This window comes from Ptychodera flava, chromosome 20 (genome assembly GCF_041260155.1).
Source record: "Ptychodera flava strain L36383 chromosome 20, AS_Pfla_20210202, whole genome shotgun sequence".
NCBI classification, from domain to species: domain Eukaryota; kingdom Metazoa; phylum Hemichordata; class Enteropneusta; family Ptychoderidae; genus Ptychodera; species Ptychodera flava.
The window spans coordinates 28,355,373-28,380,448 of NC_091947.1; the positions used below are offsets into that span (position 1 = coordinate 28,355,373).

The 25,076-nt window shown below is 38.4% G+C and overlaps 2 protein-coding genes and 1 long non-coding RNA gene across 4 annotated transcripts in view; 1 reads left to right on the forward strand and 2 right to left on the reverse strand.

Moving 5' to 3' along the window:
• Positions 1-24,850, reverse strand: part of LOC139120516 (uncharacterized) — a 41,259-nt gene extending 16,409 nt beyond the window's left edge. Inside the window, exons 1-2 of one of the 2 annotated variants that reach the window (XR_011549110.1) lie at positions 24,696-24,797; positions 16,382-17,498 (exon numbers count right to left, since the gene is read on the reverse strand). The gene's annotated coding sequence lies outside the window, so the exon portion shown is untranslated. Of the gene's footprint in view, positions 1-16,381; positions 17,499-24,695 lie in introns of both variants that reach the window. The other variant, XM_070684980.1, reaches the window with a different exon arrangement.
• On the forward strand, positions 4,458-6,227 carry LOC139120507 (uncharacterized). The gene is made up of 2 exons (XM_070684969.1): positions 4,458-4,923; positions 5,247-6,227. Exons 1-2 carry the CDS (start codon positions 4,543-4,545, stop codon positions 6,225-6,227), a joined length of 1,362 nt encoding a protein of 453 aa, XP_070541070.1. The 5' UTR covers positions 4,458-4,542.
• LOC139119646 (uncharacterized) lies at positions 10,243-13,086 on the reverse strand. The gene is made up of 3 exons (XR_011548966.1): positions 11,326-13,086; positions 10,613-10,672; positions 10,243-10,483 (listed from the first exon to the last, which is right to left on the reverse strand). It is a non-coding gene; the product is annotated as an uncharacterized lncRNA (long non-coding RNA).
• Positions 24,851-25,076: the final 226 nt, after the last annotated feature.

Sequence of the window (25,076 nt, forward strand, 5' to 3'; positions counted from 1 at the left end):
AGACTACTTGTCTACTCGTTGACAAGCTTATAATCATCTCCCACTAACTACGTTGGTCCGACACAGATACTCATTTTTGATAAGTGAACATGTTACTTCAATCATGAAAACAAAAACATAAAACTTTGCCAAATTTTGTTTTTAAACAATCAAACTCACTTACGTATATTTGCCTTTTGACCTCTTTTACTGTCGATATGACTTTAGTTGACATTGCTGTGTACTTAGCACACAAAAGTTATGATTTTATAACCATTAATATACGTGCAAAGGTATGTCCAATGTCGCTCTATTACTGTATCTGAAAATGCATTGATGGTTGCTATGGTGATTGCCGCCCTGTCAACAAGGTATATGATAAAAAACAGTAGTATTTTAAAGAGATCGCATTAGCTCTTATAGCTAACTAGGTTTTCATGTTTGTACTTTTGGTTTGGTAAAAATGTTGCAAAGCTATTTGCAAAAAAATCCCACAAACAATTTCTAAGTTGCTGAAGGCAATGCCTATTGACCTTGACCTACAAATCTAAAGGTCATGGGGTCAATTAAGAAGCAATGCGAACTATTGATATGCATCCTTAAATCAATCAAATATCTTTTGTCGTGTATTTGATAATCTATTTTACATAGTATGCTTAATTTTAATGCTTTTGAATGCTCATTCCACTACAACAATATTTACACTGAAAGCGTATTCAGCAAACTGTCCAATGGAGATTTTCTCAAAATTCAGATTTTCAGGTTAAAAGGCGGCTTTGTTCCCCACTTGAGTCAAATGGAAGCAAATTGACAAAATTTGGGGTCTGGCTCATAGGCTACATGCATAACTGAAAAACACATATGGTTGCCTTGGTAATTACTCACTAACGACATCATCCCTGATACAAAACATACTAATTTCAAAGAGCACACATCTGTGGCTATTGTTGAGCAAGTTTTTGAGTTTCTATTATATGTTATGTAAACGTAGCAGAAAGTATTTGTGAAAAATGCTTGATTTTACAGAAATTCTGAGATGTTATGGGCATGACCTATTGACCTTGACCCAGAATGTTCAAGGTCATGGGGTCAACTGAAAGGCCATAATGTGAGGTACCAGTATGTGTCATGAAATCATGTAAATATCTTTTGCTGTTCACTAAATAGTCAGTTTTGTATAGTATTCTTAACTTTTAAGATTTTTAGTATGGTTGCCATAACAACAACTTTGAGACAGAAAGCTACTTCTGAGACATGTCCACCAAAGATTTTCAGAAAGTTCAGATTTCAGGCTTTCAGAAAATGTATGGGGGAATTTGCCCACCCAAATGGTACCAATCGACCAATTTGGGGGTCTGGCTCACGGACTATTAAAAGAATCTTCCTATTCATAGCATTGGACCAGCTCTTTTGGAGAACTTGAGAAGATTGGAATGTGAAAATTTGACGTATGTACAGAGTTCGCGTTTACGCAAAAATCGTGCGTATTTACGCATTGAAATTGACTCTCTACGCATTTTTTTCATCATTATGCGTTTTCTATACGCAAAGGATAACACCGAAAGCACTCCCCACGACTGAGCTTAGGCGACAACCAGACGAAATTTGTTGCAACACATTTCTGTCAATCACTCATTTTGTGTGGAAAGTTTCGGATTCTCTGGGCGTTGTCTGAAAAATCGGCATCGTAGTCCACACGTTATCACGTTAGGCACGTTATCATGTCAGCTGTGCCTATGAATTACGTTGCTAATTTTCAGGCGAGCGATAGTTTCTGAAAGTGAGTGATTGACAGAAATGTTGCGACAAATTATATAAATGCCAATCGTGCACGATCATCGCGTAGTTCCCAAATTTTGATCAAGCACACATGCAGCATGGCGTCGAAGCAGACAAATCTGTTTTAATTTCTTTCAACTTTGCTCTACGAGTCCGTGAAAAAAATGATTCATTGGTAGAGCTCGTCGGAATCCCGATAAATTTTGAACACTGCAGAAATGTCTGGATGGTAACTGGTCGTTCAGGCACCAAGTCGTTCGGCCCACAAGACGTTTCGGCATCTGTGTTTCGATTTTTTTTCAAACTATTTAGTAATTGACTGATCCGTCATATTCGTAAGCGTGACCTTTGCGTTCTGACCAGTACTTTATTGCATTTGTAAAAATTTTGCCGTGCTGTTTCCTCACCGCTTTCAAACTTTTCCGTGTCGGCGGCTATTGATATCGATAAACTTGTGTCACAGATTTGAAAATGATATGAAGTTTTTTCTTACGGTCTCTTCCCATGTTCTCACAAAGATTAAGCATATATGTGAATGTTAGTTGACACTATACTTTTTAATACTTTGATTTGTAACATTACGCTCCAGCACTAGTTCCCACAGGTAGCCTTCAGTGGTGTCAAAACGTCTTGGGTTGCGGTGCCGAAACGACTCGGACTTGGGGCCTGAAATTGGAAGGCCGAAACGTCTTGGGCCGAAACGACTTGGTGCCGAAACGTCCAGAAACCGTCTGGATAAGCTGCCATAACTCTAACTTTTGGGTTGCCCGATGTGTTGTGACGGTTGCATGTATACCCTTCGCTGTTACGTTTCAACATTGTTCAAGTTGTTCGTTAAACTGTTTTCATTAAAATAATGTTACATCGTACAATCCGAATATGTAGTGTAGGTTTATTCAACGGCACATTGTATTTTGCTGTCAGTTTTTTTCATCAATCGAGTGCGGAAGTGAAATTACGCACTCAATCCAGCCATTACGCAATTTTAGCAGACTAATGCGTATGCCGTACGCGAGGAGAAAAAAGTCACCGCGAACACTGATGCCAATGCTGATGATAACAACAATGACAGATGACAGATGATGTTGGACAACAGCAGACTGTTGAGCTACAACCTGAATGAAATTATCCCTCAGAATGTACATTTATAATATAATATAGCAGATTTGGTAGATTTTAAATCAGTACTTTCAGAGAAGAATAATTTAAAAAGAATTTAGATCACTATATATGTGTAAAGAACCAACTGATATGGCTTTAATTCTCCATGATATTATTAAGATAATTCAGATAAGGGTGTCCAGTTTGTCTATTAACGGGACATGCTGTAACTTTTGACTATTTTTTCACTACTCTGTTTCAATGTATCAGCTATGGAATTTTACAGTTATCCGATCATCATGGCCAATGCCCGGTGTCTTGCTTGCCAACACAGCCTGTATTGTGAATGATCATTGTTATTATTGATAAATGTATTCTAGTCCGGACCTGAATACAAAATTTGAGCAATAACAATGCAGATTAAACTCATTTAGGGTATATTTATGAGCTAAATATAGGAATTTCTCCATGGTCAGGGATTCAAACAGAAACTGCAGATGATACACAGAACAAGTCATTGACAATGACACAGTCCCCACTTGTTAATGGGTACTTTAATTACAAGTCCTCTGAGAGGAAAGAGTCCTCTTCATTAATTAAGTCTGTGATTAAAAATACTGCGATACAGATGGGGCTTAATGGCCAAAAATGAGTTCCATGGTGGTGAAAACATAAAACCAATGTAAGCCGCCATACTAATTACAAAAGGTCATTAAAATGAATCAATTAGTACTTAATCAACAGGATGCTGCCAAACATTTTTGCATCCTATCCTAACACTGACAGATTATCACTGGTACCATATTTCATAAAGTTTGATGCAGTACTTTGGACATTCACCCTAAAAACAAAAATCCATTATGTAAATGCAAACTAGCAATTAATTTATATATATAAATGATACCACTAAGTGTCATTGATTTGTATTTACAACACTATGAGATCAAAATCTGTACCAAGTTTCATCAAATTTAACACAGTATTTGTGGATATATCACTCTAATTAGGAAAGTTCATTACATATGCAATTACAATTAATTAAAATGACACTGATAAATGTCTTTCTCACTGTTAAAGCAATGTGAGCTTAACATCTGTACCAAGTTTCATGAAACTTGATGCAGTATTTCTTGACATATCAGACTAATTACGAAAATTCAATAATTGACATGATACTGCTACATGCCGTTAAACAAATTGATGTGCATATGTATGACATAGGTCAATGTCCTTGTCCCAACTTGATAAAATCTGATGATACATGTCTAAGTTATTGCTAAGGACATGAAAAATTGCAACAAAATGGGCCCCATGCAGCCATATTGGATCATATAGTGAAAAAATTGACATGCATACATCACTCTACCCGATCGCTATATATGGAAGTGCTCATGAATATTCAATTAGGACAGCGCCTTCTCATTATACCAACCTTTGAGCCAATCAGGTAGCAGCTTTTAGGTCCTATATAAACAAAAAAGCTTCTAGCTACACAAATTTCCTATCCCCAACTTTAACGCTTTGAAACGAAAGATTTCATTGGCGAAAGATCTTGCCTGTACGCGAATAATGATCTTTGAACCCTTGCCCACGATCTGTGTATTGGGTTTTACAATTGTGTATTGTTTGCGTGATTTAGAGGCGATCCAAACGGGCGCAGTGCAGTGAAAAGTGTAGATTTGCATGGCCATGGCTCCCAATCCCGGAAAAACCTCTCAAACAAGCAACGATATCAACTTACAAACGACAACAGAGCTGAATTTCGGGTTTCTAGCAATCTTTCTGGTGGTCTTATGCCTCTTGTATGCGGGTTATCGGAACGCGGGCGGGCGGAGGTTCGTGTTTCAGTGCGCCAACCCTCAACACGATGCATGGACAACACATTTACGGGATCTAAATCCTAAGTTGGTCAACTACGTACGTGCTGAAATAAGAGAGGTTTTCCGTCGGATGGGAGCACGTGGCCCCAAATTTTGCACAGATTGCGTTGAACTAGCCCCGAAGAAACGTGATTACACAGCACATATGGAACCTGGAGACTTTATGACGCTGTCGAAAGCCAAGGTATGTTGAGCACTCTTAACTTCCGGGTTCAAAAAAATGAGGTTTCCATTCACGAGGCGCTCAAATAAAAGTAGTTGCGATGATGCTTATCCTTTAAAGGCGTATATGTTTGTGAGTTAGAGTCTGTTTTTAAGTGTAATGCTTTTTTAAAAGTTTACGTTTTTCGCGACGAAACAGACTCCTGAACCTTGCTGCATGGAGGTATAAATCTCGACGATGGAAGGAGCTCGCCTGTACGTACGTCCATGCTTTGTGTTTTGTGTTCATTTGTGTTTCCTTGCAAACTTTTTGTACATCATCAAGTTTGATATTCCATTTTACAGGATTCAACATGTTCCTTACTGAAGAGAAAAAAAGGAGTTAACGCAAGCCCAAGCCCATCAAAAAGTGGCCCACCAAGGAAAATACAAGCCAGGGAAAGTGTAAAAGAAAATGGCAATGTTAGAAAGCAGCTGTTTACACCTCAAAACGAGAAATCAGCTTGTACCTTCGACACGACTGGAGACAAAGACAGCGTGCAATTACTCAAACGAGAAATTGAACAATTAAAACACACCCTTCAAAGTCACTCTGAAACCATCAAAGACCGTGATGAGACAATCAGGAAACTACATGAAACCAATGAAACCCAATACAGCACACAGGAGAAGCGCATAGCAGCCATCAAGACGATTGCACAACTCGAAAATGAAAACATATATGAAGATTCTGTATCCTTGGCCAGTGACAAAACAACAAGAACACCTAAAAAACTGTTGTTACAAAATGTTGATGACATTATGAAGAGCAGAAATCCCGTGGTAACAGCAGCAATTGATGCGTTTTGTGAGAAAAAAGGTGAAGGTACAGAGTCTGCCAAGATGAAAAGCATGATAAGAAAGGTGGTCGCAACTGAATGTATTTACAGTGGTAGAAATTTAAATTACATCAGTGACTTTCTCAGACTTGTTCAATCTGTTGTTTACTCTCTTAGTCAGAGTGAATCTGTTGTTGATGTAGTTGGCCATGTTATTCCAGGAGGAAGTTATGACACTGTATTTTCTATGTTAGCTGACCTCAAAGTTGAAGAAAATCATGCCCCTTCCGGACTTATAGAATATGCATTTGATAATGAGCAGAGATTGTTTAAGACGAGATACAGCAGAAATGGCAACAAGCAAGTGTTAGAAATTTTAACTAATACAATAGTTGTGTTGTTGGATCCTGAATGCAATATACAAGAGAATGTCGACTTTAAGCCTTGCAATTTTATAACACCCCTCCTGAAGAGGCCCATAGGATATGTGAGCTTACTTCTGAAATGAAAGCTTTGTATGACAGGGAATTGCAAATGTACATAGAAGAAAAGATAGACAAACACCAGAAAAATGCTACTGACTTTGTAGAAATTGAAATATCACAGAAGAGAGAACAGAACAAGTTTAATGTTTGCCCAGTTTCAGAATGTCAACACTCCAATCCAAAAAAGAAAAAGAAATGTGAGAAATGTGGTGTTTGGATGGCAAAAGAAAGAAAAACTCAAAAAGCCTTTGATGGGTTGGATACCAGAATTGTTAGGAAGGAAAAATGCAAAACGGGACTTGTTTTCCACAATTACAAGGCCGAGAAAGGTCAAGTTAGTACCAATGGTTCAAAACTCTGTGAAGATAAGACTACTGTTAAAGTTAAATCACCTAAAATATCTCTGATTCCTCCAGTATTTGTAAACCCCAGCAGCGTAGAAGCGATAAAAGTTGTCTTAAGGGCCATAGGCAGACATGCTGGTATTAAATCTTATGTACCAGATGGAAAGAGAGAATGGGTAATTGTTAGATGTGATGGTCTTCCGTATGGTTTAGTAAAGAAGGTTGTCGCAGAGGGAAAGGGAGAGTTTGACTGGGTTCTTCTTCGCACTGGCTTAGGTCATGAAGAAATGAACATGTTGAAGGCCTTTGTTGAGTTATGCTGGGCATTAATCTATGAGGATTTTGCAAAGTCACAAGGTTTCATTTCAGAGAAATCACTTCACTTCTGTAAATCTTGTGGTGACCATCATCAGGCATATGATAATTTCCTCAAATTTTGTGATGGAGTAATGGAAGAGCTTGTTTACTTATTTTTAAATAACTGTGAAGATAAAACAGCTTTTTCCTTCATGACATGGGTTTCATCGAGCAAAGTTTCTGACAAGACATTTGATTTCATTGTATCTTGTCTTGTGCCTCACATGATGGGTATTAGGTTGTTCCGCAAAGGCGTGCGCAATAATAATGCAATTACAATACAAACAGGTCGTAGACTGTTCATGCCAATCTGGTTTGGTAGAAACCATACAAAATACCAAATAATAGAAACATGGGATGAGTTTGATAGAGTGAAGTACCCACCTGAATTGAGAGAAATTCTTGAGAAATATGAATCTATTTCCAGGTCAGGGATACCAAATGCACACCAGGGAACTGATTTTGTATTGGAAGAATATAATAAGGATGTGAAAAAGTGGATGGTAGGCCAGGCAAACTATAAAATGTGGGAGAAAGTGATTGGAAACCATGACACTCTCTCCCAATTGAGAGAGAAGTTGCAGAAAGATCTCCTTCTGCCATGCACTGAAAAACGTCAGCGCAACTATCAAGGGTATGAACAGGAACTGACCAGATTCAAATTTGTTCTCAGGGATACTCAATATTTAAAGCCTATGCCAGGAAGGCAACTTGTGTCTGTTAGTGGTAGGGAGTTATGTACAGAGTTGTTGAATCTGCCTTCAGTTGGAAAAGTCAGGCAAATTGAGGTGATTGATAGTTACATGATTCCAAACATCTATCCAGGGAAAAGATCATTTTGTCCCCCAGTTTATGTAACTGAACAAGAAAAGGAATACTATGAGTCTGACCAGAATAAACAAACAAGTCATCGTTGATGACACAGTCCCCACTTGTTAATGGGTGCTTTATTACAGGTCCTCAGAGAGGATAGAGTCCTCTTCATATAGGTCTGTGATAAAAATACTTTGAATAAATTCGCTTGATACATGTCTGAGTTGTAGTTCAGGACATGAAAAAATCGTAATAAAATGGCCACATGGTGCCATAATGGATCGAATCACAAAACAAATCAATGTGCATATGTATGACATACGGTAGGTCAATGTCCTTGTACCAACTTTGATTAAATTGGTTGAAATATGCCTGAGTTATGGCTTTGTACATGAAAAAATCATAACAAAATGGCCGCACAGCAGCCATATTGGATCATATCACAAAACAAATTTACATGCATATGTATGACATTGGTCAATCTCCTTGTACCAACTTTGAATAAATTTGCTTGATACGTGTCTGAGTTATGGTTCTGGACATGAAAAAACGTAAGAAAATGGCCACACGGCGGCCATATTGGATCGTATCACAAAACAAGTCAATGTGCATGTGTATGACATAGGTTGATGTCCTTGTACCAACTTTGAATAAAATTGGTTGAGATATGCCTGAGTTATGGCTCTGTACATGAAAAAATCGTAAAAAATGGCCGCACGGCGGCCATATTGGATCGTATCACAAAAAAAATTGATGTGCATAGCTATGACATGGTCAATGTCCTTGTACCCACTTTGAATAAAATCTGTAGAAACATGCCTGAGTTATGGCTCTGTACATGAAAAATCGTAATAAAATGGCCGCCTGGCGGCCATATTGGATCGTATCACAAAACAAATTGATGTGCATATGTATGACATAGGTCAATGTCCTTGTACCAAGTTTGAATATATCGTGTGAGATATGCCTGAGTTATGGCTCTGTACATGAAAAAATCGTAACAAAATGGCCGCACGGTGGCCATATTGGATCGTATCACAAAAGAATTGACGTGCATATCTATGACATTGGTCAATGTCCTTGTACCAACTTTGAATAAAATCAGTTGAAACATGCCTGAATTATGGCTCTGTACATGAAAAAATCGTAATAAAATGGCCGCCTGGCAGCCATATTGGATTGTATCACAAAACAAATCGACGTGCATCTGTATGACATATGAAGTAATCCTTGTACCAAGTTTGAATGAAATCGCTTCGGGCATCTCTGAGATATCTGCGTGAACGGACGCACGCACGCACGCACGCACGGACGCACGCACGGACGCACGCACGCACGGACACGACCAAACCTATAAGTCCCCCCGGACGGTGTCCGTGGGGACTAAAAAGCAACTATCTGAGGAAATGGAGATCCTTTTGTCGATATTACCATTATGTGAGTTCAAGACAAAAATTGAAAATATGAATAAGACTGGCTTAACAAAGGCTGAGATATGTGAGATTCTCAATGAAGTGAGAATTTTGTGCAATGAAACTGAAATCGACAACACTGACAGTGTTTGTCTTGGGTAGTACTACAGGAACAATTATAGTTTCGATGTACAATGCAATTTTTCAGATTGACATATCATTGAAGTACAATTTTTGTGAAACTGAATATTTGATTTATATAAGAGTTAATATACAAATATATATTTGTACATTTAATATAATCTATTGAATTTTTTCTCAGGGAAACATTGCATATAAAATTTTTTACATACCATGTTTTTCTCAGGGATTGGCATTTTAAAGCATGACAGGTGTTTGATCATAAACACATTCAGTCATTCGCATACAGTACTGAAATCAGTCACTTTACACATTCACCAGGCAGAAAGTTTAGTGATGGTGCTATTACATTTACACTCAAACTTTCATTTTTACAAAGTATTTACCAATTTCACTCCTTGTATCTTTATCAACATTTTATTACATATATATCATTAATGTTATGAAAATGCAGCACATAAAATTTACTTTATCTTAAATTATTCTGAGGTAGAACACAAAATGTAAGTGTTTAAACTTCATTTAAATAAAGTTTTATTCAATGATGAAGTTTCTGTTTCTTTCCATTTTTTGTATGGCTTCTGTGATGATGGATAGAGCTTCCTCTTTTAGCATTAGTGTAGTTTTGATGTGATATTCACATGACAGGATTGCACCACCGCCTTGTCGATCCTTGTATTCCATTTTCTTGTACTTCTGCTTCACGTCAGGTACTTTGCTTATCGATACATGGCCCGTGTAGTGGCTGGAAAACATAAAAAAAATGTAGGTTGGTGTCCACTGTATTGAGAGTTAACTCAAAACTATCATTGTTATGCATTCGTAAATGAAAATCATTTGTTTTCTAAAATGCTTTGACCAGGATACCTACTACAGTTGTTCTCAGCATACGCATTTCAGATGACCAATTTAGTTTTGTTATCAAGAAAGGCTGACACTTACCAAGTAATTGAGGCATACAAGTCCAATAGCTTGAAGAGTGCATCACACAAATTAGCAGGAACGCAGCCAACCTAAGACCCTGCTATTCCCCTCACAGTTTGTGTCTTGTGTTTCTTGTCACCTGGCCTTGTCACAGCATCCCACAATTCCTCAGGTATATCCTTCAAGTCAGGCATCCTTACAGACAATGCTGTCGGGTACCTAGGATTATTCTCTTTCATCACCAATAATGGCACGTCAAGGTGTGGTCTGATGTGAAAATAGTGGTACCTGCAGGAAAAATAATGATATTGATGCTGTAGTTTCTGCAGTCATTACCTCTTCCATGTTCTTAGATACTGCGAAAACTTAGTATAATGATTTTAAAATTCGATAGCATATAAATATAATACAACTTACCCGCTGACAGTGCTCTTTACTCTGATAGTAGCTGTGTTCATGGTATCGGATACTGTTTTCCTGTGAACGTGAAAACGATACGCGTGTAACCATAAAGCTAAAAAAAATCCGTGACAGGGGCAATCTGTTGAGGACGCGGGCTGAAGTGTTTGTAATTTGGCTATTAAATATTGCGACCTTACATTGTTATTGATGTCAAAAGCTATATTTGAGCAAAATATTTCATGACTATTTTGAATGGTCCATTTCAACTATCGTATCTCCCTCTGTACAGAGTTTACTTGTAATAGGGACACAGTTTTATGTAACCATTTCAACAACGTTACACCTCGATCATGCGATATCGATAGTGCCATGCCACGTTGTGTAACTTTGCATTCACAGCTTCGTTTTCATTGTAAAATTATGAAATAGGCGCCACGTGTGATCGTGTCATACATTGTTGGGATTATCAGACGGAGAAAAGACTACGAAAACAAGCTTATGATTCTTCGTCGGAATTGCAGGATAACTTTGATTGTACATGAAATGAGTGCTGACCGAGCGTGCCGGATACGCTCGGCATCGGCAGTTGCATTAGCATCGTACCTGAAAGTGTTGCCGATCGCGCGCATGCCAAAGCCTGTCCCGGAATTTGCTTCACAATAACCGTCGCTTTGTACATCTGGCACAGTTAGAACAAAGAAAACGCTTAAAAAGAAACAAATACGTACCTTAGTGGACAACGGCGAGCACGTTTTCTCGGCGAGCAAAATCAAAACACACAAGAAGTGGGTCACGACCAATGCGCATACAGTCTGCGCACCAACCTGATTGGACAGCTCCATACCTTTGACCTGAGATTAATATTCATGAGCACTACCATATTTAGGGATCGGGGCGAGTGAACATGTATGTACGATAGAGGTCAATGTCCTTGTACCAACTTTGAATTAAGTTGGTTAAGATGTGCCTGAGTTATGGCTCCGTACATGAAAAAAATCATAACAAAATGGCCGCATGGTGGCCATATTGGATCATATCGTGAAACAAATTGACGTGCATATGTATGATATAAATCAATGTCCTTGTACCAACTTTGAATAAAATCGGTTTAGACGTGCCTGAGTTATGGCTCCATACATGAAAAAATTGTAACAAATGGCCGCCATGAGTTATGGCTCCGTACATGAAAAAATCGTAACAAAATGGCCGCACGGCAGCCATATTGGATCGTATCAAAAAACAAATCAATACAGCAGTGTCCGTGGGGACTAACAAACCAAATTAAAAACTGACCAAAGTTACAGCTAATGGATCTTTAAGGGAATACTGATGAACATGGGACATATGGATGGGAAAGTTCATACACCAGTGCTGGCTGTGACTGCTGGCCACATTTGCCTGAGTAAGAAACTTTAACTATGGCTCAACTGTCAAGGCAAATGTTTTGTTTGAAAAAGACCAGCAAAAATTCCCTAAAAATGCAAATGTGCAAATTTCACTACAATTTGAACACACCAAACTAACCTCAACGCTAGCGACCTTCAAACCAAATTTCAAGCCAATCAAACGTGTGCTTTCAGAGATTATTTTTACAGAAACCATAAAAAATTGCTCCAATAATACCAATAATATGTAAATTCCATCCTGATTTGAACAAATCTGACTATAGTCGACCCTAGCAACCTACATACAAATTTCAAAGCAATCTGAGAAGCAGTTTCAGAGAAGTGTTTTACGAAAAATGGGGAAAATTGCCCAAGAATACAAATATGCAAATTTTCAACAGTTTGAACGAATCTGACTAGGTCACCCCTGGCAATCAGCACACCAAATATCAGGGACAAGTGGTTTTTGAGAAGATTTGTTTACCAAACATTGGAAAAATAGTGACAATGTCACTGCTCGCTCCCATATAGTTATCAAAACAAGCCCATAATCAGTGTTCCCGCTAAGGCTTATTTGTGCGCTAATTGCGCAGTGTCTCTGACTGCTCTCGTAGTGATATTTCATGTTTTGCGCAACTTTAGTCTCAGTCATTTCAGTCGTTATTAGTTTTGGAAACGATAACTCAGGGCGAAATGTGCGATCTCAGCGTAGATTTTACTTCCACGTTTCGAGTTTAGCGCCCATTGGCGGCGCAGCTGCCACCAACGTTCATTGTACGTTGTGACGTACCTCAATAAATTAGCATATATATGAACGCACCAAGCTGTGAGGCAATCAGGCATATCTCAAGTTGCGCACCCTCTCGAAACCTTTGAGGGAACACTGCCAACAATTGTATGAAACATTGACATACATACAGACAGACTAACATATACAGACTGGCACAGAGTGATGACATCGGCCCTTAAGTGTGCCTTGGCCCATGGAGAGTGATAAAGATATAACAAACAGCTGAATGTAATGATAAAATATTTAAGTACAGGCCTACAGGCACTCAGGGTGAATATATGTTACAGCAATTTGATTAGTTTCTTTTCCCTTTCTACTTCTGTGATAATTTTTAAGACAATCAATCTATGAGGCAGTTTATGTATTGACAAATATGTTATCTTTTACAAGCACACAGCAAACTGTTCTTGATTTTTCATTTACAATATTTGACATATAGACTGAAATACATAACATGCAACCAATGTTTACATTTTGCCTATACCGTACACTAGATACAGGGCGATTTCAACATAAAATCATTAACTCAGAAACCCTACAGGAAAAGTAAACATTGTTTTCTTAAAGAACAACTGGTGCATCCACATCTGGAACAACTTACAAACTTAACCAATTACACAAGGATGATGACACAAGAGATAAAGTTAGAAATTTAACTGTGGTGAACTTGACTACTCCTTTCAAATCCGTACCTAACTTGACATCTTACAACCCTTTTCAGAATTAGAGCGCGAAGCCACTGCAGTGAACTGCAATAAAACTGCTTACACTAATTAGTTTCAGCTGTAGCCGTGGCCACTTTGGTGTTGAACAAGGCTACTTGATAAAGACCAAAAAGTCTGCTTGTACACAGGCAAAACTAGCTCTGTCTGAGGCTCGAGTTGTAAATGAGAGTTTACGATTGGCACCCTGTGTTCAAGATTAAGATACAATGTAACATTACCATGCACTGGTCCATGTACAAATCTTTTTTATTTCAACTTCCCAGACAAACTGTCTGCATGGGACATACAATGTTGTCGACTTTGCCAGCTGGCTACAGCTGAAACTAATTAGTGTGAACAGTTTTATTGCAGTTCACTGCAGTGGCTTCGCGCTCTAATTCTGAAAAGGGTTGTAAGTTAACCTAATATACACTGCATGATTAATTGCGCACAAAAATACATCAGGGTGGACCATTTGATAAAGGGGGGGGGGTATCTGGAAGATTGATGAGGTTCATTATATTTTTTATCCGATCCATTGTACATTCTTTTTTTCCCTCTCTCCCACCTTTTCTTTTAGTCAAACCTTATCTGGCTGATTTTTATTGACATTTCTCTGGAATTTTTTCAAAATCTGCCAGGAACCCCCCCCCCCCCCACCCAGGATATCAATTGGTCCACCCCTTTGTATTAACCATCTTTGCATGAGATATACAATGACCAGATGGCAGGAAGTGTGTCAACTATTTACAACCTTGATACTCTTAAACATGTTTTATAATTTTTTTACCACATTTCAACACCAAATACCGTTTACCATATCAAATGCTTACTAAATCACCACATTATATAATTAGTTCCAGTAGGTATAAAATTGCCCCAAAAATCTTAAAATACAAAATGAAAAATATCCCTGTAAAATTGAGAGTTTTGCAAAGTTGCCCAAAAATTCAAAATTCCAGATTTCAACCTAATTTCAATACGTCATATTAACATAAACCCTAAGAACCTGTTTACTAAATATCAAAGCAATCAGACTGGTAAATTTTGGAAAAAATTTTTGACCAAAAACGAGAAAAATTGCCCCCCCCCCCCAATACAAAATTGCAGATTTCATCCTAATTTCAATATATCTTATTAACATAAACCCTAGGAACCTGTACACTAAATATCAAAGCTACCAGATCAGTAGTTTTAGGAGAAAATTTTTTTGACCAAAAAAGGCAAAAATTGCCCCAAAAATTAAAAAATTGCCAGTTTCAACCTAACTTCAATACATTATATCGAGATAAATCTTAGATACCTGTATACCAAATATCAAAGCTATCAGATCAGTAGTTTTGGATAAAAAAAATTTTGACCAAAAATTGGGAAAATTGCCCCAAAATTACAAATATGATAATATCAATACAATTTGTACAAACTTGACTAAGGTCATCCTGAGGAACATGAATATTAACTTTCAGAGCGATCAGACGAGCGATTTCAGAGAACAAGATTTTTTGACTAAAAACAGAAAAAAATACCCTTAAAATACAAACATGCAAATTTCACCCCAATTTGTGCACACATAATTTAGAATACCTAAAGGAATCTGCATACTAAGTTTCAACCCAATCTGACCAATGCTTACTGAGTTTTAGCCATTTGCAGGATTTTTCCTTTTTCCCCCTCATTTGCATATTTTTGGCACTGACATGTTCATTTGAACAAATTCACATCTCCACTGCTGGGTGCACATGTACACCAAATACTGAGACTGCAGCTGTTGTGATTTAGGAGTTTTTGATCTGGATGGACTAACAGAATACATAAATACATACATACATACATACATACCGGTACATACATACATACATACATACATACATAACGGTACATACATACTTCTACACAGACACAATTTGCCACCTTATAAGAATACCTCCCATTTACCGGTACATATACATATATGCATATATGGGAGCTAAAAATTGCCTCAAAAATACAAATTTAATATATTATGCAAATATTTCAATAACTTAAACGATCTAACTTAGGTAACCCATAGCAACCTGCATACCACACATATAAGAACAATGGAAGAGCAATTTTTGAGATTTTCTCAACCAAAATCAGGATAAATTGCCCAAGATACAAATATGGGAATTCTGCCACAATTTGAATTATTCTCACGTAGGTCAACCCAAAAAGCTTGAAAAACAAAATTTCAAAGCAATCGATTATTAACAGTTTCTGAAAAGATGAATACGGCTAGTTTTCAATCGGGTTCGAACCCACAACATACGGCATCAGTCGCCTAGCGGAGAGGCAACAGAGGGAACCGATCGGCTTAATCCCCACTCCCAAAAAAGAGTGGTTCAATAGCCAGCTAAGTTGTTACATTTTTCTGACTGAGACCGCTCCACACATTGTAGAGTTCATGAAGCACTCACGCACGCATGCTCACTATCATACATCGCACATACACACTTTATCGAAGCGAAGAAACGAATTTCATCACTTTAACTGGGCGAACGATAACCTCGGGGACAATTCTGTCCACCAGCAGAGTTACCAACCCAGGGTAGAGAATACGGCTAGTTTTCAATTGGGTTCGAACCCACAACATACGGCATCAGTCGCCTAGCGGAGAGGCCACAGAGAGATATTGAAATATTGACAGATGCTGATGACAGACAATGGACTGATTTGCTCCATGTCATTGCCAGCGCAGCTAAAAATCTCAAACACTTGCATGTGAAAATTTCAGTCGAACGACTATTTCTGACCAGAGGTTTCATGGAAGAAATGTATAAAGTTGATGGACCACAGGCAATAAAACTATCTGATATTCCCTATAGCTGACAGTGGAGGTTATAAATGTGAGATGCATAATTAAAGTAAGAATGGGGATTATGCATACCTGGTTGGACTGAGCTATTTCCTTTGATAATGCCAAGATCAATCTCTAGACAGTCAGGATTTCCATGAAAACTAATTCACTGTCTATATCACCATATTGTACGTTGGTCAGGTCTTCATGGTATAGCTGTTGTTTCTGTGCTGTCATGATGATCTACGCTTCCACCAAAGTTCAGGAGATGATTGAGGTATGAATGAATACTCTCTGCACTGGCAATTTTGTGTTCAAGAAGTTCAATCTTGGAATCAATTTGTTTACACTTTGGTTTGTACATATTAGCAACATCACCAAGCAATTTCATTTCTTGCTTCTTTATTTCAGCGATAGCCTGTTCAGACAATTTTTTAATTTGTAATTCGGCCCCTTCTTTGTTTTGCACCAATTCCTTTTTGGTGGTGATAACATTTTGCTTCCTGTGTTTTAAGTCTCTGATTTTCTCCGAAATTTTCACAGTATTTGCCTTCATAGTTGGCAGGTGCTTCTCTAAGGCTGACTCCAGTGACATTATTTCGTGATGTGTTAATTTGTGTTCAACCAGTGCACACTTTTTACAAGTTGGCACTTGACAAGTGTCACAATAGAATTCTAATTTAGCATCAGGGTGATTGTCACAGAATCGTGGTTGTATCATTCTGAACTGCTGTGTTGACATCTTTTCATTGTAATCTTCAACTGTTATTGGTTTGTGAGCTTTTAAGATTGTCACAGTCCTGTGAGTGTTGATACAAACACTGCAGTAAAAATGGCCGCCACAATCACCACACCAGTGTGTGCAGGCCTGTTTCTGACACCCAGCACACTTTATCTTACTTTTATCTTGTTTGCTGACATCACTGATAACCTGCAGCAGGTCATTCATAAATCGATTGTTGGTGATGGCAGGTACTCCTCCAGAGGGCAAAGTCCACGTTCTCTTACATGTTGGGCAGATTAGCTGGCCAGTGTTTGTTTTGACCCATTTTGTCAGACAGATTTCACAGAATGTGTGTTGACATGGCAGTATTTTTGGCAACTTGAAACGTTCCATACAAATAGCACATTGCAATACCTTGTCATCAATGTTGGTCAACAGATTTTCTTCAAATTCTGGTGATGCGGCCATGATGAAAATAGCACTCTGGAAAATAACAAGATAAATTCAATATGTTATGTAAAAGTGAGTGATTATGTATACAATAATTTATCAAATACTCAATAATGAAATTATCTATTTGCGATGTTCCCTCATTATTTCCTAAAGGGTATTGAATACTGAATTACTCATTTTACTCCAACAAATGGTACATTATGCCTGCAGAGGTGACTTTGCAGACACTAATTGGTGGTCCAGTAGACTGATCATGAAAGGTCATGAAACTCTGTGTTCATAGTTTGCATGAGAAAACTCTGACCTACAAACTACCGGTACATGAAAGTGAAACTAAAACTATACCATACTATCGGTATCGTTGAAGCAATGGGCACACAGGTTGGTTTAATACATGGTAACATCCATATACTTGGACTATATAAGGTACCTAAAAAACTTCCTAAATGTGTCTATTGTATTATTGCTAAGAGTTCTACCCCAATATTTGTCATGTCAGCCTTGACAAAAGGATTTAGAAATTTGTTCAGCACCATCACAGAATTGGAACTCACAATACATTGCAGATACTCCTGCCATTATGGACTACGGTGCTTTTGTCTATAGCAGGTACATGTATGACAACATCAGTTTGTGGCACGTGTCTCTAAATGGTGCCATTTGTTCAAGTATATTGGCTGATTTACAATGATTTTGATTTCCTTTGTTTGCTAAATTTGTTCTTCTTTCCAGACAAAAAGGCTGTTCTCAACAACTTCATTTTTTGGTATTCTGTGATCTGTTTGTGATGATGTTGCATCATTGAAAAAAATCAGCTGCAGATATATGTAAAAATGCTGCAGTCACTGAGAATTTGAAATTTCAGGTAATTTGCATATGAATTACTGCAGGTCTCCTTTCACGGTGACAGTACAATCAGAAGGAGCTAGGGGGAGGTGAAGTTTGGAAGAGACAATATGACTTAGCACACATATTAATAATTTCCAAACATGATGGGCAGAAGAATCGACTTTTGGCCAAACCTAGATAACTTTTTCGTTTAGGTGCAGCACTATAATATACCTTTTACTAATGCCCTATTAAGAGGACATGAAATTCACAGCATTATGAATAACTTCAGTCATCGTTGATGACACAGTCCCCACTTGTTAATGGGTATTTTGATTACAGGTCCTCAGAGAGGATAGAGTCCTCTTCATTAGTTCTGTGATAAAAATACTTTTGAATGAATTCGCTTAATACATGTCTGAGTTATAGTTCAGGACATGAAAAAATCGTAACAAAATGGCCGCACAGTGGCCATATTGGATCGCATCACAAAACAAATTGATGTGCATAGCTATGACATTGGTCGATGTCCTTGTACCAACTTTGAACAAAATCGGTTGAAACATGCGGTTATGCCTGAGAAATGGCTCTGTACATGAAAAAATCGTAATAAAATGGCAGCCTGGCAGCCATTTTGGATCGTATCACAAAACAAATTGATGTGCATAGCTATGATATTTGTCAATGTCCTTGTACCAACTTTGAATAAAATCGGTTGGAACATGCCTGAGTTATGGCTCTGTACCTGAAAAAATCGTAATAAAATGGCCGCCTGGCGGCCATATTGGATCGTATTACAAAACAAATTGACGTGCATATCTATGACATTGGTCAATGTCCTTGTACCAACTTTGAATAAAATCGGTTGGAACATGCCTGAGTTATGGCTCTGTACCTGAAAAAATCGTAATAAAATGGCCGCCTGGCAGCCATATTGGATCGTATCACAAAACAAATCAACGTGCATCTGTATGATATATGAAGTAATCCTTGTACCAAGTTTGAATGAAATCGCTCCAGGCATCTCTGAGATATCTGCGTGAACGACGGACGGACGGACGGACGGACGGACGGACGGACGCACGGACGCACGCACGGACATGACCAAACCTATAAGTCCCCCCGGACGGTGTCCGTGGGGACTAATAACTTCAGTACTCATGTATAGACATCTGAGACGTATGGTCCTCACACTTCAGAATTTTCTTTCCATTTTTTGTCGGGGGGGGGGGGGGGGGGGGGGGGGGGGGGGGGGGGGGGGGGGGGCTAGGTTAACATACAATACAATACACAGTTACTACGCAGGAGGCCATCAACCTTCACTGTAGCCCTGGGTTCCATCGGCGCGGAGTTCGAGGCCGCGTGTGTGTGTACTGTGACGCTTCTATGGCCTCTCACACCGCCGCCATGGTGCCACCCCTAGAAAAAACGGCGAGCGCGCAGCACTTTGCTGCGCTCACTTTTCGAATGCGGAAAAGCACCTGAAATGATGTACTAGTGCCTGAAAATACAAAATATTGTTGCTACTTCCTCAATAAATACCTCCTTTTACTCTAACATGTATACATCTCTCTTGCGACTGCCGACTAACGTAAAACGGACAGCCATTTTGAATTTTCTTTCATCTGCGCATGCGTGGGGAGAAGAATTTTTCAAATAAGTTAAAAAGTAATTTGAATTTCATTTTTCCTTAAAAAAGGAACAGTTGAAGATATCAATACTACAGTTGTAACAACTTTCCATTTTTTAACGGCAACGTACGTATGACACACGCCGACAGACTTTTGACAAATAGGAGGCAGCCTACAGGCAGGGCACAACGCTCGAGCTGCCTCCCAGGGGCTGACGTCATGAGATCGTTGCTGATGTCCTCCTCGTGCATGCGCAGATGAAACAAAATACAAAATTGCTGGCCGTTTTTTCTACGGGTGGCACCATGGCGGCGGTGTGAGAGGCCATAGAAGCGTCACCGTACACACAAACGCGCCCTCGAACTCCCACGCCGATGGAACCCAGGGCTACCTTCACTGATGCCCAGAAGGCTACATTATTAGAAAACACTCCCATACATACCGGTATATACCGGTATTCAAATGACGTACAAAGTCCTTTCACTTCAGGAAATCAAAACTTTTTTGAAGCAGATGGATCTTAATATTGTTTATTGTACAAATAAATGTAAACGGTGCAGAATGCTACAAAAATGTCGTCAAGGCGACAGGTTTGTAGAACAACAATTTTTAAAACTTGGTACTCTAGCACCAGCTGGAATGAATTGTACTCTTCAATGAGTTCGAGCTTTCCCTCACTTGATTGGTTGTTTTTAATAGCTCTCGTATTTCCACGTTTCTCCTACGTGTTTAAGTGCCGACGGAGGGTTGAATCCTGCAGGTGCTTAAATCAACCAGTGATCGCGAAGCCTCCTATAAACGTACATAAATAGTACGTTTACAGGAGGCTTCGCGATCACTGGTTGATTTAAGCACCTGTGTTGAATCCCACATCTTCGCTTGTCAAGGCCTGCTGTTCGGCAGCTGGATGCTTCCCGTTAGTTAGTGGAAGACTCCTGTCTGGCTAACGAACCGTGCGAGCGGACGATGTGAATCCCAAAGTTACGTCCGTGGTTTTATTCTCTGCATTCAATATTCACAAGCAGCAGTTTTTGCCCTCTTTTTAGGTAGATTGTATGGGGACATGATGTATTGGCTCTAGCTCCCTCTATGTTCATTTAGACTGTTTAGATTCGCTAGCTGAGGGAATTCATTCGGGCTTGGACTCTCCTTCAGCTTAAGCGAGCTGCAGACCAGACGATGCACTACTATGAGTCCGTGGGCTGGAGGGGCCCACCGTGCACCCCCCCCCCCCACATCCCTACTTCTTGAGTATTTTTTTGTTCTTTAGGACCTGCTGAACAAGAAAAAGATGTTAACATTGAATATTTTCGGATGCACTACCTATCTGGGCTGGTTTTTGATTTGCATGTACCGCAAAAAATGGCGAAAAATGGGTAGGGTAGGGGGTACTATATCCTCCCCTACATTGAGTAAACTAGCATGAAATAGCACAAACCATACATTTTTGGAAAGCTGAGATTCTGCTCTTTATGAGAAATACCAACTTTAGCAAAATTAATTTGTGTACATAGAATAGGACGACTTTAAAATGAATTTTTTTGACAATTTTGAAATTTTTTACCCAAAATACCATGTAACAATTGTGATTTACTTGTTATTAAGCAAAATTTTGACAGCTTTTTGTGTTTGAATTATTTATTCCCACATATTAAACAAGAAAAAAGTGTTAACATTAGATATTTAACTATACACTACTCTTGAGTCAATTTTGAATTGCGTGTATCTGTATGGGTGTGCAAAAGCTAGGGGTAGGGGTACAACATTCTTTCCTGATGAAGTAAACTGGCTTGAAATGCCATATACCTTATAGTTTTAGAAAGCTTAGAAGAAGACAGGTTTAACAAAAATGTATGCGAGTTGGCAGTACTGTGATTTTGCAGTACCATTCAAAATATGACTGTTACAGCTAGAGCATCTGGATATTTTTCTGTTAAAAGTTTATTTCAAGTTACTAACATTTACCTGTACATAAAACTTGGGGTAAGGGGTAAGGTTTGGTCCTATTTCATGAAAACTATAGAAGATATTGCATATTACAAGATGTCATTTTAAAGCCAAATAAATTGTCTTTCCAATGGCAGCCCATAATCTAGGCTATGGTAAAAGTAAGCTCAGCAGAAAACTTACAAGACGACACATTTAACAAAAACATATGCGAGTCGGTAATACTCTGACTTCACGGTACCCTTCAAAACATGCCAGTAACAGTCATTCAATACCAATATTTTGTCTCTTAAAAGTCTAACTCATATTTTTGACATGTCCCTGTACCAAATAAAATATATTTTATACAAAGAATTGCCTTTTGTAATGTGTCTAGGAAAATAATTGGTAGAATTTGAGATTAGTTTTGATGGTAATTTGCGACATAAAACATTGGAGTATGGGGTAGTTTTGATCTTATTTCATAAAAACTATAGAAGATATTGCATATTGCAACAGATCATTTGAAAGAAGAGTATATAACTTTTTAATGGTACCCCATTGGCCTCGTTATGTTCAAAATAAGCTCAGCAGAAGACTTACAAGAAGACAGGTTTAACAAAAACGAATGCAAGTCAGTAATACTGTGATTTTTCGGTACCCTTCAAAATATGACTGTCACAGCTACAGGATCCCAATATTTTTTCTGTTAAAAGTTTATTCCAAGTTTCTAACATGTACCTGTAGCAAATAACACAAGTTAATACACAGTATTGCCTTTTGTATTATGTATAGGTAAATAATTGTTGGAATTTAGATTAGTTTTGACAGTAATTTGTGACATAAAACTTTGGGGTATGGGGTAAATTATGGCCCTATTTCATGAAAACTATAGAAGATATTGCATATTGCTATATACCATTTTCAAGAAAAATAAATCACCTTTCTAATGATACCCTATAACCTAGGTGATGTTTAAACAGTAAGCTCAGCAGATCACATACAAGAAGACAGGTTTGACAAAAATCCACATGCGTCACAAAATCGTGATTTTGTGGTACCCTTCAAAACTAGACCGTAACAGCTATTGAGTCCCTATATTTTGTCTGTTAAAATCCCATTTCTTATTCTAGGGATCCCAAGGCTTCTGAAAATTACAGGTTTGTTATCCTGTGGGGTGGGGTGGGGGGGGGGGGCCGAGGTGCAAGTAGACGCCCCTCTAGCCTCGGCCTAATAGATTGTTAGTAATGCTTGCTGTGTATAAAGTAAGACAAGGAGGCATAGACAATTTTCCAAATACGCCTTAACAAAATTATTTTATAGAAAAATATTTAAAAATTAAATTATAACAATAGACAGTCGTCAATTATCTATTTACTTGAAGGAGAAAATGGCAATATGACTATGTGTGCACGTTTTCGAGTCTTCTATTTTAGGCTGTGCATTAGTTCATTGCATAACAATAAAATGCCCATTCACGATTTACCAATGTAGAAAAACTTTCTATTTTAGTGACTAGAGACAATAATGCATGGTAAATACCCAATTTTTACATTTATTTTCTTCTTCAGCACATTGCAATTAGTAAATAACATCCATAAATGTGTTTGATTTGCTTCATAAGGAGGAACAATAGTTATCGTATTTTCTTCTGGTTAAAAATACTGAATTACCAGAAAAAATCGATTTAAAGTTATCCAATTCTATGACGTCATATTTTTTCACTAAAACTTTATGCATTTTAGAAAGACCAGTATCTAAGCTTTCTAAAACTATAAGGTATATGGCATTTCAAGCCAGTTTACTTCATCAAGGAAAGGATGTTGTACCCCTACCCCTAGCTTTTGCACACCCCATACAGATACACGCAATTCAAAATTGACTCAAGAGAAGTAGTGTATAGTTAAATATCTAATGTTAACACTTTTTTTCTTGTTTAATATGTGGGAATAAATAATTCAAACACAAAAAGCTGTCAAAATTTTGCTTAATAACAAGTAAATCACAATTGTTACATGGTATTTTGGGTAAAAAATTTCAAAATTGTCAAAAAAATTCATTTTAAAGTCGTCCTATTCTATGTACACAAATTAATTTTGCTAAAGTTGGTGTTTCTCATAAAGAGCAGAATCTCAGCTTTCCAAAAATGTATGGTTTGTGCTATTTCATGCTAGTTTACTCAATGTAGGGGAGGATATAGTACCCCCTACCCCTACCCATTTTTTTGCGGTACATGCAAATCAAAAACCAGCCCAGATAGGTAGTGCATCCCAAAATATCCAATGTTAACATCTTTTTTCTTGTTCAGCAGGTCCTAAAGAACAAAAAAATACTCAAGAAGTAGGGATGTCGGGGGGGGGGGGGGGGGGTGCACGGTGGGCCCCTCCAGCCCACGGACTATATTCAGAACGAGACCGATCATCAGATCATGCAACTGCGACATCACTGTCATATAGCGAAAACGAGCCCTGCCGCCCATTCCTTGACGTGTTCTACTGGGAGTGGCCAAGCTACCCGAGTGGCAGAGGCTACGGATTCGCAGCAAATAGCGAAATTGATACGGATACGGCGCACTTGGTGCAGAACTAAGACTCCTTACTAAGAGTAAGGGAGTACGTTGCAGTGTTCCCGGAGTTTGTTAAAGGGGCAGTTTTGTTAGTGATGAACTGGATACAAACTTTATATACAAGAGAGGACAACATCACACAATTACTAAGGGATTACGGACTGCCAATTTTAGGACGAACCCGGAACTTGCGCATTGGAAATGCAACCCACTAGTCTTACATGATTCAAATATTCTTTCGTTTTGTCAGCTATTTGAAAGTGATTATAACCTTACCGTGAACAGCAAAGTGTGAAGCTCGTTTCCGCGTCAAGGATCCCAAGTTTCCAAAATAATATCGCCCTCCGTTACTTTGCGTTGCCTCCGTAGCAACAAGCAAACTAGTACTGCAGTATCAACTACCTGCCGCAAATTTCTGCCGTATCAACTTTGAGCATGCGCATTTGCAGGGTTGGAAAGGTTCCCGGTTGTCCCGATGTGACCCCTGGAAAAAACTTACGCCCAATGACCTGTCTTGCGGGCGCTCACGAGGCTCGATATCCACCAACATAAAATGAATCATATCTCAACTAAAGTCACTTTCCAGTGATGACATCCCCGCACGACATTTAGCATATACTCCGCAGCAAAACTTTTTTACGATGACGCAACGCTTTA

What these genes read in the sequence shown, in the direction of transcription:
- LOC139120507 (XM_070684969.1), top strand. Translation starts at nt 4,543, where the DNA reads ATGGCCATGGCTCCCAATCCCGGAAAAACCTCTCAAACAAGCAACGAT. An exon ending in TGACGCTGTCGAAAGCCAAG is followed by an intron (nt 4,924 to 5,246) that starts GTATGTTGAGCA and finishes TCCATTTTACAG; the next exon opens with GATTCAACATGTTCCTTACT.